Source organism: Podarcis pityusensis (assembly GCF_964106645.2).
Source record: "Podarcis pityusensis genome assembly, chromosome: 5".
Taxonomy (NCBI): Eukaryota; Metazoa; Chordata; class Lepidosauria; order Squamata; family Lacertidae; genus Podarcis; species Podarcis pityusensis.
This window is the reverse complement of record NC_138032.1, coordinates 36,875,714-36,892,442: the sequence shown is the minus strand read 5'-3', so window position 1 is coordinate 36,892,442 and position 16,729 is coordinate 36,875,714. Positions and strand designations below refer to the sequence as shown.

The following is a 16,729-nucleotide window of genomic DNA, read 5'->3' as shown; positions in this document are numbered from 1 at the left end:
ATTGACCATGAGCTGAAAACGCTCAACACTGACATTGCCACTTACAGGAGGCCACACTCAGTTTGAATGCAGCCTCTGAGAGAAGAACTACACCATTGATTGGCAAGGAGGGCACCCAGAAGAACCACATATTCATGGCATAGGTTTCACAGTGAGGCACTCCTGTCTGCAACAGAACTGCCAACCAAGGGCTCAGAATGCTTATTTCTCTCTGTCTCTCTTTCTTTTTAATTTTTTAAAAGTTTTTTATTTATACAACAAGAAAAAAACACACACACAAATACCAAATTACACAAAATTACAAAAATAACTATAGGCACATAATTTTCTTAGCAAACAATAAAACATCTATTGGTCTTAACACTAAAGACCCAACCTCCCGTCTATTCCATATTTCAAATTCATATTACTTTTTGCCAGTATACGCTTTTATCATAATTAAACTTATTCTCAATAAATCTAATTTCTTATATCTACCTTGCGAGTATTACTGAAGTTCCTCGAATGCTGCAACAGAATTTAAACTACTATATTTATTTTTCAGATAATCTTTGAAAACCTCCCATTTAGAAACAAATTCCTGTTTTGATTTATTCTTTATTATTTCTGATAAACCATCTAATTCGGCATATTCTGTCAGCTTTTGGATCCAATTTTGTATAGAGGGGATTTCATTACTCTTCCATTTTGCTGCGATCAAAACTCTTGCTGCCGCCGTCACATATAAAAAGATACCCTTCCTCTTTTGTGGAATATCCAAATCTGTTATTCCCAGGAGGTAGGCCTCTGGTTTTTTATTGAAAGAGATCTTTAGCATTTTTTGCAGTTCTACATGGATACTCTCCCAGAATACCTGTATTTTCCTACATATCCACCACATCTGGTAGAATGTTCCTGATTCACCGCATCTCCAACAATTACTTGACACATTTTTATACATTTTTGAAAGTTTCCATGGTGTTAAATACCATCGATGTTGCATTTTTTGAAAGTTCTCTCTAATCGTGTAACAATTTGTGAATTTCCAATTGATCTTCCATAAATTTTCCCATTGAGCCATGGTTATTGAATGGCCAAAATCCTGGGACCACCTCACCATTGCCACTGTTACCTCCTCCTCCTTGACAGTTATTTCTCTCTGTCTCTCAACCACATTCGGTCAGGTTAGCATCTTGAGCGCTTACACTCCCTCTGTGTGCTTGAATATACAGATCATGGACCAGTTCTATGAGGAACTAGACCAGGTTGTCAGGAGGGTCCCAGCCCATGGACACCTATTCCTGCTGGGAGATTTCAGTGCCAGAGTTGGGGGTGATCATCACAAATAGACAACTGCATAGGTCAACTGCATAAGTATTGGCAGCATGAACAAAGGCGGATAAAGGCTGCTTGAGCTATGTTCAGACCATAGCCTGAACATGTTCTTGAACATGTTCTTCTCTGCCAAGGCAAAATGTTAGGTGTCCTGGAGACATCAAAGGCCATTGGCAGCAGAGGGACTTGTTTGTCACCAGGTGATTGGCACTCAACTATCTTTGTTGCACAGTGAGCGACTACAGTGCCAACTGTGGTATGGATTCTTGGCTGGTGGTGAGCAAGATCTCCGTCTCCAGCCGAAGAGGACCTATAGCAAAAAGGAGAAAGTGTGGCCTTGAATCAACCCTGTCAGAACAGTCTCACCTGAACTTTGTGAAGGTTTCTCTGATTCTGTCAAAGAAGCAATACTGAACTGCTCTACAGACAGCATCAAAGTAAGGTGGAACCACATCGAAGAAGCAACCTACAACAAAGCTTTGTCCTCTTTTGGCAAAAGAAAGCAGCACATCCCTGGCTGGTTTGAGGTCAGTGTGTAAAATAGCTTCTACTGAAATACTGCTTCTTAGTAACTGTCTTGTGAAATGTGCAACAGTTAAAATGGCAATTGTTCACATTGTGGCACCAATCATAAATATGCATTATGCTCAACTTAGCAGGAAATGTGCGGGAAAGGGAGAGGCATGTTTCTGTTACACCAGGGAACAGCAGCACCCACAGATACACAATACGAAATTTATTTACTCCTATGACATGTAACAACTTGGAAATAGAACAGCTGGCACCTCAAATTAGAACATTTTAAAATTAAGTCTTAACGAGTAGAAATAAAAATCAACAAATTGACTTTTTTATACAGTACTCCTCTGGTGAGACATACTGTAAATCAGCTATATAACAAGAGGCAATAAAAACAGATTTATTTACTACTACACTTGCTGCTACCAGGAATCAGGCACAATATGAAAATTAATCTCTTATTCCAGACACACATTAGACATCTCACAAGCATGCATGCATAGTTACCTACAGAAGAATAACTGCAGAAAGCAGTATGCTAACACAGGCCTCCTATACAGGCAAGTTGCACTGGAAGTTAGAAGGATAAAAGCCAACTTCTTTCCTTGGAGCCACACAGGGTAGCCCTATTTCTCTCAAACCAATTGTTTTTTTCACAAAAACCACAAATTACTTATTTACCTTCACTTCTCCCCACAGAATTATACGGCTGAAAGAGGCTGAAGATCACAGGGTCTAATCTTTCTCCCAATGCAGGATCTTCCACAGATCAGCTCCTTCCCCCACATTGAACCCACATAATCCAACACAGAATAATGCATTTCTTGTATCCTATTACTTCACCCCATATTTCTGACAAGGATCCTGGCATGTGAATACTGAAGGTATACTGTCACGACCTGATTCTTCTTAACTTGGAATTCAAGCAGAGCTGGGTTTTGTACTATTCTAGCTACTATATTGTATCCATATCCCAGCTGCTGATGCATTCATGTGAAAATACAACCACATATGGAAATAAATCTGTCCTGGGATCCGTTTTGTGTCACACATTAGTGGTGGTCAGACAGAGGACTCGAAGTCTCCAACTCCTCCTCTGTCATACAAATGTATCTCTAGCTGTCATCAGCATTAAGAGTTAATGTCTTCCATCTGTGCCCTAAATTATGAGTAGGATAATGTGATGGGACGATGAGCTGCTTGTGTGTAAAATCCTAGTCCCTCAGAGTTTGGTCAAGTTTGCAAACCTCTGTCTGTAACAGAGCCCCTTAAACATGGCTCCGTCAGTCGCTGGCAGATTCCGACAGTGGTTGCTTTCGGAATCGCTTCCAACATAAAAGCTCCTTAACGGAAACACGTCTTCTGGACTCTCTGCGTGACAGTTTCCGGCGAGGAGTGGGTGTCCCTACAGGAGGTCCTGAAACCTCCCCACTGTTTTCGCTGGAAGTGTCTCTGAGCCATCCCTCCAGCTCCCTTTCCCTCAGCCCAGCTCCTCTCCCCCTACTGGTTCCCTCTTCAGCTGCTGAGTCTCTCCCAACCTGTGTGAGCCCTTTCACTTCCCTTCCTTCCGATGGCAGTTCCCTGACATCCACCTCCCCTCCAGGGCCCCCTTCATCCCCTCTCGCCCCCTCCTCTACGGGCGGTGAGGAGGCAAAACCCCGGAATGAACTTCCTTCATCTTCCGATGTCCCGAACACTTCTCTCCACCTGTTGCGGTTCCTGGTCTCGAAGTACTCCTCCTCCTCAGAGTCCATCTCCCCTTCCCCTTCCGATTCCGAGAATCCTTCCAACTCCTCCTCCTCATCGGTGGTCCCAAAGTATTCCCTCCGGAACCTCTCCACAGGCTGAGGTTTCCTTGGGAACCTTTGATGGAACGTTTCTATCAATACCTCGTCATTGATATCTTCTGCCATTACCCAAGTGTTTTCTGACTCCGGTTCTCCTTCCCACGCTACCAAATACTCCACCTGATCCCCCTTCCATCTGGCGTCGAGGATTTCTGCCACATGGCTGCTGCATTCCCTTTCTTCTATGACCGGTCCCCGAGTGGCCATCCCTTCTCGTCCCCCCCCATACGGTGACAGTAACGACCTGTGAAATACTGGGTGCAGTTTCATGTGGTTGGGTAACCGGAGCCTGAAAGCCACTGGGTTGACCTGTTGAATGACCTCAAAGGGACCCAATCTCCTGGGTCTTAATTTCTTACAACCTCCTTTGAACGGCAACCCTTGGGTTGACAGCCACACCCTATCTCCCACCCTTATGGTTTCACCTTCCCTTCGGTTCTTGTCTGCCTGCCTCTTGTATTCTTCCTTCGCCCTTTCTAAGTTGAGTTGGAGCTGACGATGGATTGCTTCCATTTCTTCTACAAAATGCTCGGCTGCCGGGACACCCCATCTCTCCCCTTCTCCCCCTGGGAAAGCCCTGGGATGACACCCATAATTAGCCAAGAAGGGGCTCATCCCTGTGGACACATTCTCGGCATTGTTGTAGGCAAATTCCGCCAGCGCCAACTTTTCTACCCAGTCATTCTCTCTGTCATTGACATAACACCTCAGGTATTGCTGGAGGACCCCGTTTGCTCTTTCCGCCTGCCCGTTGGTTTCAGGGTGCCGGGCAGTCGAAAAGTTGACCTCCACCTGCAGTAAGCTCATGAGCTTCCTCCAGAACCTGGAAGTAAATTGTTTTCCTCGGTCTGAGACCACCCTCAATGGCACCCCGTGCAACCTAAAAATGTGTTCTACAAATAACTTCGCTGTCTCTTCCGCCGTGACTGCATGCGAGCAGGCTACAAAGTGGCACATCTTTGTTAGTAGGTCTACCACCACCATGATGGCTGTTTTCCCCTTGGACTTCGGCAGATCAGTCATAAAATCTATCGACACTGCCTCCCAAGGTCGTTCTGGGGTTGGTAAGGGTTCTAATAGCCCCGCCGGTGCCCGCCTCTCCCCTTTGGCTCGCTGGCATTGCTCACACCCTCTTACATACTCCCGTACATCTTCCCTCACCTTAGGCCACCAAAATTCCCTGGTGACCAACCACATGGTTTTGTGTTGTCCAAAATGCCCCGCCGTGGGGCTGTCGTGCAACTGCTTGAGTACCCTCCCCCTTAAGTCTCCTTCAGGGATATACAGTGCCCCTTTGTAATACAAAGCTCCATTTCTTTCCTCGAAACCCCCTGGTTCCTCTCCCTCACCCCTAAGACCTCTGAGCTTATTCTGGGCGTATTCATCATTCTCTGTTTCCTCTACCAGTTCTCTTTGTCCCACCAATGCCGCCCCACACACCCAGCGGTCCTCTGGAATGACATGTCTCTCTTCGGGTGCTCCCTCCCCCTCCAAATATTCAGGTTTGCGTGAGAGAGCGTCCGCCCTAATGTTCTCTGGGCCTGGCACGTAACAAATCTCAAAGTTAAATTTGGAGAACTCCTGGGCCCATCTCACTTGCCGTTGGTTGAGCACTCGTGCCGTCCTCCAATACTCTAGGTTCTTGTGGTCAGTGCACACTTGCACCTTATGTTGTGCGCCAATTAGCAGGTGCCTCCATCTCCGGAACGCCTCATGAATGGCTAGTAGTTCTCGGTCATACACCGTGTAGTTCCTCTCGGATTTGTTCAGCTTTCGCGAAAAAAAGGCACACGGTCTCCACTCTGACTCCTCCTTCCCTGGCTGCAGAAGCACCGCCCCAATAGCTCTGTCTGATGCGTCAGTTTCCACTCTCATCGGTTTTTGTAAATCCACATGCAGGAGTTGTTGTTCCGAGGCGAAGGCCCTTTTTAGTTCCTCAAATGCTCGCTCCGCCTCCTCAGTCCAAACGAACTTCTTCTTACTGCTGAGACAGTCCGTAATGGGCGCCGTCAGGTGGGCAAAGTTTCGGATGAACTTACGATAGAAGTTCCCAAATCCTAGGAACCTCTGCACATCCTTCCTTGTTTTGGGTGTTTTCCATTCCAGCACCGCCTGGACCTTGCCGGGATCCATGGCCAATCCCTTGTCTGACAGGCGATACCCCAGGAATTCCACCTCCTTGGTATGAAACTGACACTTCTCCAGTTTCACCCACAGCTGGTTGGCTTGCAGCCTGCTCAACACTTCTCTGACGTCTCTCACATGCTGCTCCTCATTCTCAGAATACACCAACACGTCGTCTAAGAAGGCCACACAATTCTTGTAAAGCAAAGGCCCCAGGACGTGGTTCATAAACGATTGAAAGCACGCGGAGCCTCCTTGTAGGCCGAAGGGCATAACTAAATATTCAAATGCCCCCAAAGGGGTGAACATGGTGGTTTTCCATTCATCCCCCTTCCTTATTCGTATCAGGTTGTACGCCCCCCTTAGGTCCAGTTTAGTAAAAATCTTTCCCTTCCTGACCCTTGTCAAAATGTCGTCAATCCTGGGCATAGGGAAAGCCACTGGTTCTGACACTGCATTTAAGGCCCTGAAGTCACACACAAGCCTCGGCTTGTTCGTGTTTTTTTTATCCACAAAAAACACTGGGCTGCCCCCCACCGCCCTGGACTCTCTGATGAACCCTCTCTTCAGGTTCTTGTCAATGAACTCTCTTAGCTCCTGCATCTCTCTGTCTGACATGGCGTACAGCTTGCCTACAGGGAGCTGTGCCCCAGGGAGTAAATTGATTTGACAGTCAAAGGGTCTATGCGGGGGTAATTGGTCAGCTTCCCTTTCGCTGAAGACGTCGCGGAGATCTGCGTATTGTCGTGGTACCTTCACGTTCTCCGTTACTTCAGTCCCTGCTAGGGTGGCTTGGGCCCCTGCCAAACCCTTTCCCTCTTTGCAGTGTTCTAAGCAATGTGCTGAACCAAAAGAAACCACTCTCTGATGCCAGCCCACCAGCGGATCATGTAACGCTAGCCAGCTCATCCCCAATATAATGGGAGCTCCTCCCAAGGTGGCCACATTAAACGCTATCAGTTCGGTGTGCCTTGCCACCTTCATTATCATTGGGACGGTCTGCAAGCTGACTTCTCCTCCCAACAGCTCCCTGCCATCGATCGTGGTCACCTGCAGGGGGTTGCTTAAAGGGATCGTCTGTATCTGGTGTTCAGCTGCAAACTCTTTGCTCATGAAATTGCAGGAGCTGCCTGAGTCCAACAGCGCCTTTATCTTTAGAGGGTGTCCGTTTGGCAGCTCTAGCGCCACTTCTATCACTAGGGCGGGTTTAGGAGGTTCTGGCGTGGGCACTTTCACTGCTCTTTGGCCTGGCTGCTGTGCCCCGACGGTGGCAGCCAGGCGTTGGCTTTTACTTGCTTCGGTATTTCTTCCTCTCTTCCCTCCACAGCTCCTACCATCCCTTGCCATTCCTTCCTCTGGGGGCAGACTCTGGCAAAGTGACCTGGCTGTTGGCAGAGATAGCATTTCCGGGCGCCTTTTCCCTCCTTCTTTCCCCCCTCACTGGGCTTTGAAACTGCGCGCGCGCGCGCTGTTCCGATTTCCATCGGCTCTGCCGGCGGGAAAGTTGGCTCTGGAATGTCTGGAATGCGGAACTCCTTCCAACGTTCCCCCTTCCCTTCCCGCCTCTCCAATGCTCTCGCCTCCTGGCGCGCTCCTATGGTCAGCGCTGATTTGGTCAGCTGGTCCATAGACTCCGCCCTGGGCGCCCGGGAAAGTTCGTCTTTCACAGCCGAAGAAAGCCCTTCTTCAAAGAGCATTTGAATGGGTTCCGCCGATAGATCCCACCCCAATTTATGGATCAACATGGTGAACTCAGTCCAGTACTCACGGACAGATCGGCTCCCCTGTTTGCAAGCCATTAACTGTCTGCGGACCACTCCCTGTTCAATATCGCTGGAAAACATCAGATCCATGGCGCGAAAGAACTTCATCGTGTCCTTTAGGACGTCACTATTCGCTGCCATCAGGGGTCTAACCCAGTCTCTCGCCCCCTTTTCAAGATGCCCAATCACGAAAGCCACTCGTGATTCCTCGTCAGGGAATTCATCAAACTGCAGATTGAGGGCATATTGCATCTCTGTCCGAAAGCCATGATAGTCTTTGGGCTCCCCCCCAAACTTCTGCACCAATCCTGGTACCTTTCTGACGAGCTGGGTGTCTTTCCCCTTTTTGTCTGCATCCTGAGCCCTCCTCTCCTCAAGCCTCGCCGTCTGCAGCGCTAGCTGGACCTCCAACACCCGGTACCTTTCTTCCAGGCTTGGACCCGCTCCAGCTCCTGCTTCTCCGGTTCCGGCTGGGTTGCTCATGATGCCTTCTCCTGCACAAGCTGCTCACGAAGACTGTCGGAATGCTGTGATGGGACGATGAGCTGCTTGTGTGTAAAATCCTAGTCCCTCAGAGTTTGGTCAAGTTTGCAAACCTCTGTCTGTAACGGAGCCCCTTAAACATGGCTCCGTCAGTCGCTGGCAGATTCCGACAGTGGTTGCTTTCGGAATCGCTTCCAACATAAAAGCTCCTTAACGGAAACACGTCTTCTGGACTCTCTGCGTGACAGTTTCCGGCGAGGAGTGGGTGTCCCTACAGGAGGTCCTGAAACCTCCCCACTGTTTTCGCTGGAAGTGTCTCTGAGCCATCCCTCCAGCTCCCTTTCCCTCAGCCCAGCTCCTCTCCCCCTACTGGTTCCCTCTTCAGCTGCTGAGTCTCTCCCAACCTGTGTGAGCCCTTTCACTTCCCTTCCTTCCGATGGCAGTTCCCTGACAGATAATTTGTCTTAAGGGTTGTGTTTTCACATCCTTTCCTTTGGGTTAATGATACCTACAGTAAATGGCTTAGCTGGTGGGGTTTTGTTTCATTTTTTGTTCTGTTTTGCCTCAGTACGTTCACTTTGCTGATTTTTTTCTTTTTTCTTTCTGAAGTATGTTGAAAAATGATTATTCTGAATGAGGCCTGCCTTTGTATGTGCTATAAAGAGTACCTAGCTCATGTGCTGATCTGAAGACTGAGGATTAACAGTGCTGAGACATTTCCATGCCAACAGAAAGGGATACTGCCATAAGGGATAGTGTCGTATCATTTCAAGACAATTCCAGAACATTGTCCACCAGGCCCACAGAGCAAGAGAGGCAATGGAACCACTGAGATATCATGACACCCCGATACAACTCTGAATACTCACTCTAAATCGTTATCAGCTACCTTCATAGAACACATTATCCATGTGAGTTTTGAGGCCTATGCGTTTTCAGTAGAAAATGTTGTTACTTACTGGTACAAGGAACCTCTGGTGGATCAAAGTCAGCACGGTAGTAACCATTGCGACAAGTGCAGATGTGGGCAGCCTCTGACGTGGAGCGGCTGTTGGAGGGGCACTGTGTGCAGGTCCCGGCACCCTGGTTTGCTTTGAACATCCCTGCTGTGCAAGCTGGAATAAACAAGGCCAGAGAAAGAATCAAGAAGGTGTCAAATTCTCATCAAAATACATGTATCAGACAGGAACTGAATTAATCTAACTTTGTTGCAGTTCCCAAGACAGTTTCCAAAATATGACATGAACATCATCAATAGAAACAAAGAATTTAACATCCTTGTACAGAAGGGTCCTGGTTTGACTGACAAACGTCCTGAGAACTTTTGCTATTGGGTGGGGTGTAAATATATATCTATTAAACAAAAGCCAAGGTCTAGAAAGCCAGAGAACATCTAAGAATGAATGATTATTTTTTGCAGAGTTTGTGGCAATGTAAGATGGCTGTGCAAGTGAGTACAGTGGTACCTCAGGTTACATACGCTTCAGGTTACAGACTCGGCTAACCCAGGAACAGTGCTTCAGGTTAAGAACTTTGCTTCAGGATGAGAACAGAAATCGGGCTCCGGTGGCGCAACAGCAGCAAGAGGCCCCATTAGCTAAAGTGGTACCTCAGGTTAAGAACAGTTTCAGGTTAAATACGGACCTCCGGAACGAATTAAGTACTTAACCTGAGGTACCACTGTACAGCCCTGCTGCAATTCACCAGTGGTCTGAATTGGCTCATGGCAGAACAAGATGGCAAACTACTCCTTCCTGCTCGGGATTTAGGGCGCTGCAGGCAGCTCCCCCACACAGAAGAGAGATGGATAAAAAGCCACATATAAGTATGCTGTCTACTGTGGAGTGACTCTGATTCTCTTTAATGTTAAAGGGCCTCTTTCTGTAATACAGTGGTACCATGGCTCAAACTTAATCCATTCCGGGAGTCCGTTCGACTCCTGAAACCATTCAGAAACCAAGGCGCTGCTTCCAATTGGCTGCAGGAAGTTCCTGCACTCAAGTGGAAGCCACAGAAGCCGCGTTGGACATTTAGCTTCCAAAAAAGGTTCACAAACTGGAACACTCACTTCTGGGTTTGCAGTGTTCGGGAGCCAAGCCGTTCAACTACCTAAGTACCACTGTAATGTGCCATTGAAAATAATTTGGGCAGGGATGGCCTTCTTAGCACTCTTCCAAACTTATAATATTGAAACGAGTTATCTGATCAGCTTATTGGTACTAAGTGTAATTCTTTAAGTATTGCTCCAGCACAACTCCCATTTATTTTTATTACTGAAGTATGCTGCAAACTACATACCTTGTTTTAAAAGAGACCCAATTAATAAGGGTTTGCAGAATTGTTCTTCAAGGGGGGGGGGAATCTAAATATGATTCATTATTCCTGTTCTGATGTCTTACATGAGCCATCATTCACGATGCCCTCCGACAAATCGGGGCGCGGATACAAAAATGAAAAAAAATAAAAGCAATCTATGTCTCTTTGTTACATCTTTCTTTAAATTTTAGGCTGCAAAACTATGCACATTTACCTGGGAATAAGCCACAGGGAATAAGCCACAGGGCTTATTTCTGAGTAGACATGCATAGGATCACACTATTAAATGTATTGAATTCAGGCTGCCATACCTATGCAAGATTGTTGCTACCAGCCCTAAGCCATCAGAACAAGAAGATATTTAATACATGGAAATATATATTTAAATAGCACATTGCATCAGAGTTTCATCCTATGACATTTGGTCAGTTTTGCAAAGTATTATTAACCATCACAATGCCAGTAGCCTGGCATATCAACTGATATTCTCAGACGAGTCCTTGACCACACTATAAACACCATTGCTCTTTTCAGTCTAATTGGCAGCTTTGGCACAGAAGATTTTTGCAGGCAAAAATTTAACAAAGCCACTGGGATTTAATGTTCAGAAAAGTTAGTTTCTAACACTAAGATGCTAATGTACAATGATACAGAGTGAGCAGAGGCCGCCAGGATATTTGTCTTAATGAGACGGGTGAGCTAAAATGGGCTGTTGACATGAGTCCAGTGTGAAATCTTTGCATAATAGCTAGTTGTTGATGCAGAAGGGTAAGGGTGGGAAGTTTAGAAGCTGAAATAAATTTATAAAGCAAAAACAAAGTTAAGAAGCATTAGCTTGACATGGAATTGTCTCATCTAATCATAATGATGGATGATGCACCATTAAGGACAGAAAATCATACCGCTTACTCTCACTTACACAATTCTCTCCACTCCGATTGGCTGTGGGTGTCTGATTTGCATAATCACTGAATGGTAATATGCCTTTTCAGGCAAAATATCCAAGCCGTGTGACAGCAACTAAGATTACGAGATTTCCCATCCCCTTGTCATGACAGGTAGGTACAGACTCAGGAATGGGGTGGTGGGGAGGGGAGAGAAAGGAAGCAAGAGACTGTCTGGAGGAATGCTGCTCAAATTCAGCCTACAGCTTTTCAAAGAACTCACTTGAGATTGCTTTTTAATACTTGTTCATACTTCATTTACAATGCCTGCACACTCACAACAACAACAATCTGAAGGGTCTTTTGATTATCTCCCTCAAACTATACCCAGTGCTAATGTGTTTCTAGGCCATCACCTCAGAGCTTATTCAACCAGAAGCTAGCAATTAATTCATAAATAGGAAGCCCTCTCCAACTAGAGCAATAATAATGTTTTTATCCTTGCTGGTGTGATGATTCATTAATCAACTGGCTCTCCGTGACTTGTGATCCTGTATGCAAAACATTAGTGGACTGACAGCCTGCTCGTTGCTCCAACATATAACAGAAGATGTACAGCCCAAAGGTGAGTTAGTTCTAGTCTTCCATGAATCAGTTACTATGTGAATGAAAAATGGATGAAGGGTGCTCCAGGATAGATGCCAGGGTTATATTTTTAACTACATGTGTAGCTCAGTAGGAGAGAAAATAAGGGGGATCACGCTGAGCTAGTAAGAAGAACAGAGAAAGAATGCACTGAAGCATTATGCAAACTGAAGGGGGAGTTTCTGTTTGCTTTAACAATGAACTTGGTGCTTTTAACAGAATGCAACTGAGAAAGAGGAAAAGGAAAAACACTTATTATCAATAGGTGGTTCTTCAAATCCTTGCCAGCGGAACTCCAAGACGACCAATGGTTCAAGAGTGGCAACAGAAAGTCATACTAATTAAGACAGCCCTTAGGTCACAGAGGAAGAAATTATGCCTGGTGGCTTCAGCTGTTTCTTAGCACACTTTTGACCTCTCGGTTATTGGATGAACAACAAATCATAGAAATGGTTGCAAATCCAACAGCAGCAGCAGCACACCGAAAGCATGGTCAGTCAGAAATATGCAACTAGTTGCTCTCGTGGACTGGTTGGACACAGATGATTGGTGGGAGGAACCAAGGGATGAAGGCTCAGAGCCTGGTGTGTGGAGGTGGAACAACGATGAGTGATCACATGGAGAAGAGAGAGAAGTCTGGGAAGAGGAGATGTTGGAAGGTGAAGAGTTAACAGGGCTTAGTGAGCTGGGAGAGTCTGTGGCAGACAGAAGTCTAGAATCAAGAGTCCGAAGGGGCCAAGAAGCAGAGATGAGTCAGGTTGGTGAAGAGTCACAGGTATCTTCCCCTCTTGCTGTGTCAAGCTCCCCTCCCTGCTTATCTCCCAGAACCAGAAGAGGCATGAAAGAGTGAAGGAGCAATTGGTGATGCACAGAATCAGCCTCTGCTTGGGGAAACACCTGGTGAGGAGGGGACTTTGGGCAGTTGTGGGAAGCCAGGGACCTTCAGTCTTAGCAGCTGCTTCATGGGGGCAAGACCTATTGGAGATGAATTGATGTGTTCATTACACCTGACACTCCTGTGCATAACATGTTTTAATAAAGAGTCATCTCCATAGTGTGATTTACTGCTGGTTTGCTCCTGACAGTTGCTTAGAGGACTTCAGAGAACAGTATCTCAACAATTAAGTATTCTTCATATCTTTTTTTCCTCCCACCTCTGCCCCTATCTATCCCATCTCAACTTACTTTGCAAACCCAAATGCTACCCATCTTCCACTTCATGGGTGGGCACATGTAATCCCATATGTGCAACTGTGTGCATGTAGTCCAATACTATGCAGAAGGATCTATAGAATGGGTGGGAATGATTCATCATTGGAAGTGCTCCCCCTCTTCCCCTCACCTCAATTTAATTGCCCAGCTCTAGTTTTACCCATGGAACCAAGCATAAGGGGAGGGGGAGAGGAAGAAGACTGAGTAGGGGCAGCCCCCATTCCAAGGCAGGGGTTAGCAATGCATGATAACACTGGGTGGTCGTGCGCAAGTCATTATGTCTCAGACTCATCATAGACACTCACACATGTGAACATTATCAGCTGGGGAGAATAATATTTGCCTATACTAATGGAAGGTCTGGTTCAGAGGAAGGTGAAGGAGTTGCTCTAAGTAGGCAAGGACTCTTGGGCTGGGAAGGTAGGGGAGACAGGAAAACAAACTAGAAACTGTATGTAGCATAGTCTAGGCTTTTCTATGAAAAAAGTGAAAAGCAATCTATGTCTCACCACAAGAAATGGGCAGCAGAGAGGCTACAGCAGAGATCCTCAAAGTGATTAGGCCTTGCAAGACTGTCTGGGAGAGGGAGCAGGGAGATGAGTCACTGATACAATTGCTTGCCTAAGACCACCCTGTATGTCCATACCAGAGACCTGAACCAGAGGTTTCCCAGTGCATAGTTATGTTTTAAGTCGTTGTGTTTTGCCAGCTTGCTTCTTTTTCTTCATTTTACTTTTGTCCTGAACAGCCCAAGAGTGGAGAAAGAGCATATACAGAGAGCCAGGAAATTATGGCAGGCTGACATTAAGGGAGCAGAACCTTGGAATGGTGACACTAACACTGAATTCCCTGGGGAATTCATTGCTAGCCCTGCACAAATCAATCCCTCCTTAGAAAAGCGGGTGTTTTGTTGTATGGATTTACCGGGCCTAAAAAGGAAGCATAGGGATAGGGACCTTGGTGGGATCTGCACAAGGACCCCAGCTGTCCATTGAAAAAGTATAGCCACAAACAGTTTTCCTCTTTGGTCAGCACATGTGAAGATGGAGAATTCTGAGGATGAACCACAGCAACTATGGACCATGCATAGATGCAAAGGGAATGAGGACTGTTAGCAATGGAGGAGGGATTATATTCCATGAAATAAGAACCATAGTTTATATGTGATGGGCTATTATTTGACAGCCTGAAGATTTTGACGATTAAAATTTCTAAAGTTATAAGGTCAGAGTAATCCTATAGCTGTGGTATTGGGCAATATTCCATGGTGGAGCTACTTCTGCTTTCCATGCCCTGCTAGATCCACAGCTAGCATAGTTGAGGCCTCCTTTGTGTGTGGGGGGGGGGGAATTCAGGGTAAGAGGGGCACTGAATCCTGTGAATTTTTGGCCACCCCAAATAAACTCTTAAGCACTTCATTCCCGCCACCACCAGTAGCTACTATAAAAAGAGATGAAAATAAAGGGGTGGTTATTTTTAAGATACATTTGGGCATCGGGAATTTATAAACAAGATTAAGTTATAGAAATACAATCGTCCCACAGTACAAATATATAACTTTAAAAGATGTGAACAAAAATAATTCTAAATACATAAGAAAAATATGAAATCAATGCAAATAAAATGTTTGCATTTCATTGTTTAAAATCAAAAGAATGCCATGTTTCAAGATGTTGTACTTAACACACAGTAAGAACACAAAAGGATGCCATCTAACGGAAAAAGTAGGCGCGGAACACACACACAAAAATGCAATTTGTTTTCTACAGCCCTCCCCTTGTGATTGTAAAAGCCATCAGAGCTGCTTTTTCTAGCACCCCCCATTCCTTCACCCACATGGAATCCATCACCCCACAGTCACATTACTTCTTAAAGAAACATATTAAGTGTCTCATAAACAGCGCAGTGATTGAGATAATGGAAAGTGCCTCTTATCCCCTGTCTGCTGTATCAGGATATGAGACATCTCCTCACAGCCAAGGGGAGGAAATTAACAGGAGCAAGCTGGAGCAACCACTTTGATGCAATTTCCTTGGGAGATAGCGGTCCATCTAATCTTTATTGAAGTCCTTTAACCTCTAATTCAAAACACACACAGGTCTCTTGCTCTCCCAGTTCCTTCAGATAGCAAAAGGACACAAAATACCTGTCCTGAGATGTGTACAAAAAAGAACCCCCAACGATGGGTGGATCCACTTGGTGCCCCTGAGCTCACAGAAGGGTGTTTCATTTAGTAGATAGAAGGAGATGAAAAGTTTATTTTTTGCTGGTTCATCTGCCCCCTTGCAGCTCCCACTGGAGGGGGCCCCTACAAAATAGGGTGAAAGGGAGCATGGGGGACAATATCAGGCAGAAAGGGAAATTTGCAAAAATGCTCTTTCCTCCTCTTTTACTAGAGTAAGGCTAAGCCACTGTATCCATACCCACATAACTTACTGGACCAAAGAATCATTGCAACAATGTTGTTTAAAACAAGGCATTGGTGGTGGTGGTGGGGCTCTAAAGTGGTTTACCAGCTTCTCACATACCTTATTTTAATGCATTCTTGCATTCTTAAATTTTTCATAGCAGGATATTTAAGAACCAGCTACATCTTGCTAAAAAGTGTGGGAAGGGAAGAATTCCAGTGGGGTTGTTCCTCCACAAGAATGTTTGGGGTTGTATCTTTCTCTGTTATTCTCTCTAGGCCTTTTCAATTGGAACAACCTTATGATGATGGGGAAGAGGGTCTCTCTAGTTGTGGCACTTGTCTGGAGCTGTGCCTGATGCCTTTTCAGTACCAGGTGAAGACATTTTAATTAGCTGGGGCTTTTTTCATCTCTGTGATTATTCTTAATCTCTCTTCTCATTTTGTAAATGCTGCTGCTTGTATTACTTTAAATCCTTATTTGTTGGTTTACTTTCCTGCATTTTAAGGCTCCCTTGTGAACCACTCTCAGAGTCCCTTTTGGGACTGCAGAGTGATCTATCAAATATCCTAAATAAAATATAAATAAATAGATTTTGTCTATGACCTGCTCTCCCTCTCTTCTGTGTAGCCTTGCCATGAGATAATTGAAACAGACGGCAGAAAGCAGCTCAGATGGAACTTGTGGGTGTCAGAAAACATGTCCCAGATTGCTCTAACAAGGGGGAAATGGGCTAGATTTAGCAGCGTGTAGTCTCAGTATTTATACAGCGAGATAACAATCTTGGCTAGTGGGTAAACGCATTTCTTCCAGGTTTCTGAAAACAGACCCATCCATTAGCCTTCCTTCACCTGAATACTATTTTGGCCACATGTGCCCTCAATATGCAGGTCATAAAAAGTGATCTAGATGCCCTTTTTGCTTGATTAGCCCAGAACCACTTTCATGATGAGAGACTGTTCAGGCACCTCCTTATCCAGGGATAAACAGTTTTCAAAGCTGAGCAGAAGATTAAGGGGGAAAGCCATATAGAATGAAGAGTTATGATGACTGCTTGCATTCTGGTGTAGATCATATTCTTTTAAGGGGGGGTGAGTTGGTCACACACCAAATCTATCTCTCGGCTATAGCTGTTTGTACTAAACAATGGGGGCATTACATATCAAGTGATCCAACTTTTTTTACCTCGTGTCATCCAATTTTCTTAATTTGTA

General features: G+C 45.5%; 1 protein-coding gene across 17 annotated transcripts in view; it reads right to left on the bottom strand.

Moving 5' to 3' along the window:
• EPHB1 (EPH receptor B1) overlaps nucleotides 1–16,729 on the bottom strand; it is a 357,336-nt gene that overhangs the window by 90,296 nt on the left and 250,311 nt on the right. For all 17 annotated transcript variants that reach the window (XR_013986829.1, XR_013986830.1, XR_013986831.1 and 14 more), the window contains one exon: nucleotides 9,010–9,165. Coding sequence is in view for 10 of the 17 variants with exons in the window: in XM_081007270.1 (XP_080863396.1) it covers nucleotides 9,010–9,165 (156 nt within the window). In the remaining 7 variants the exon portion in view is untranslated. The remainder of the gene's footprint in view (nucleotides 1–9,009; nucleotides 9,166–16,729) is intronic.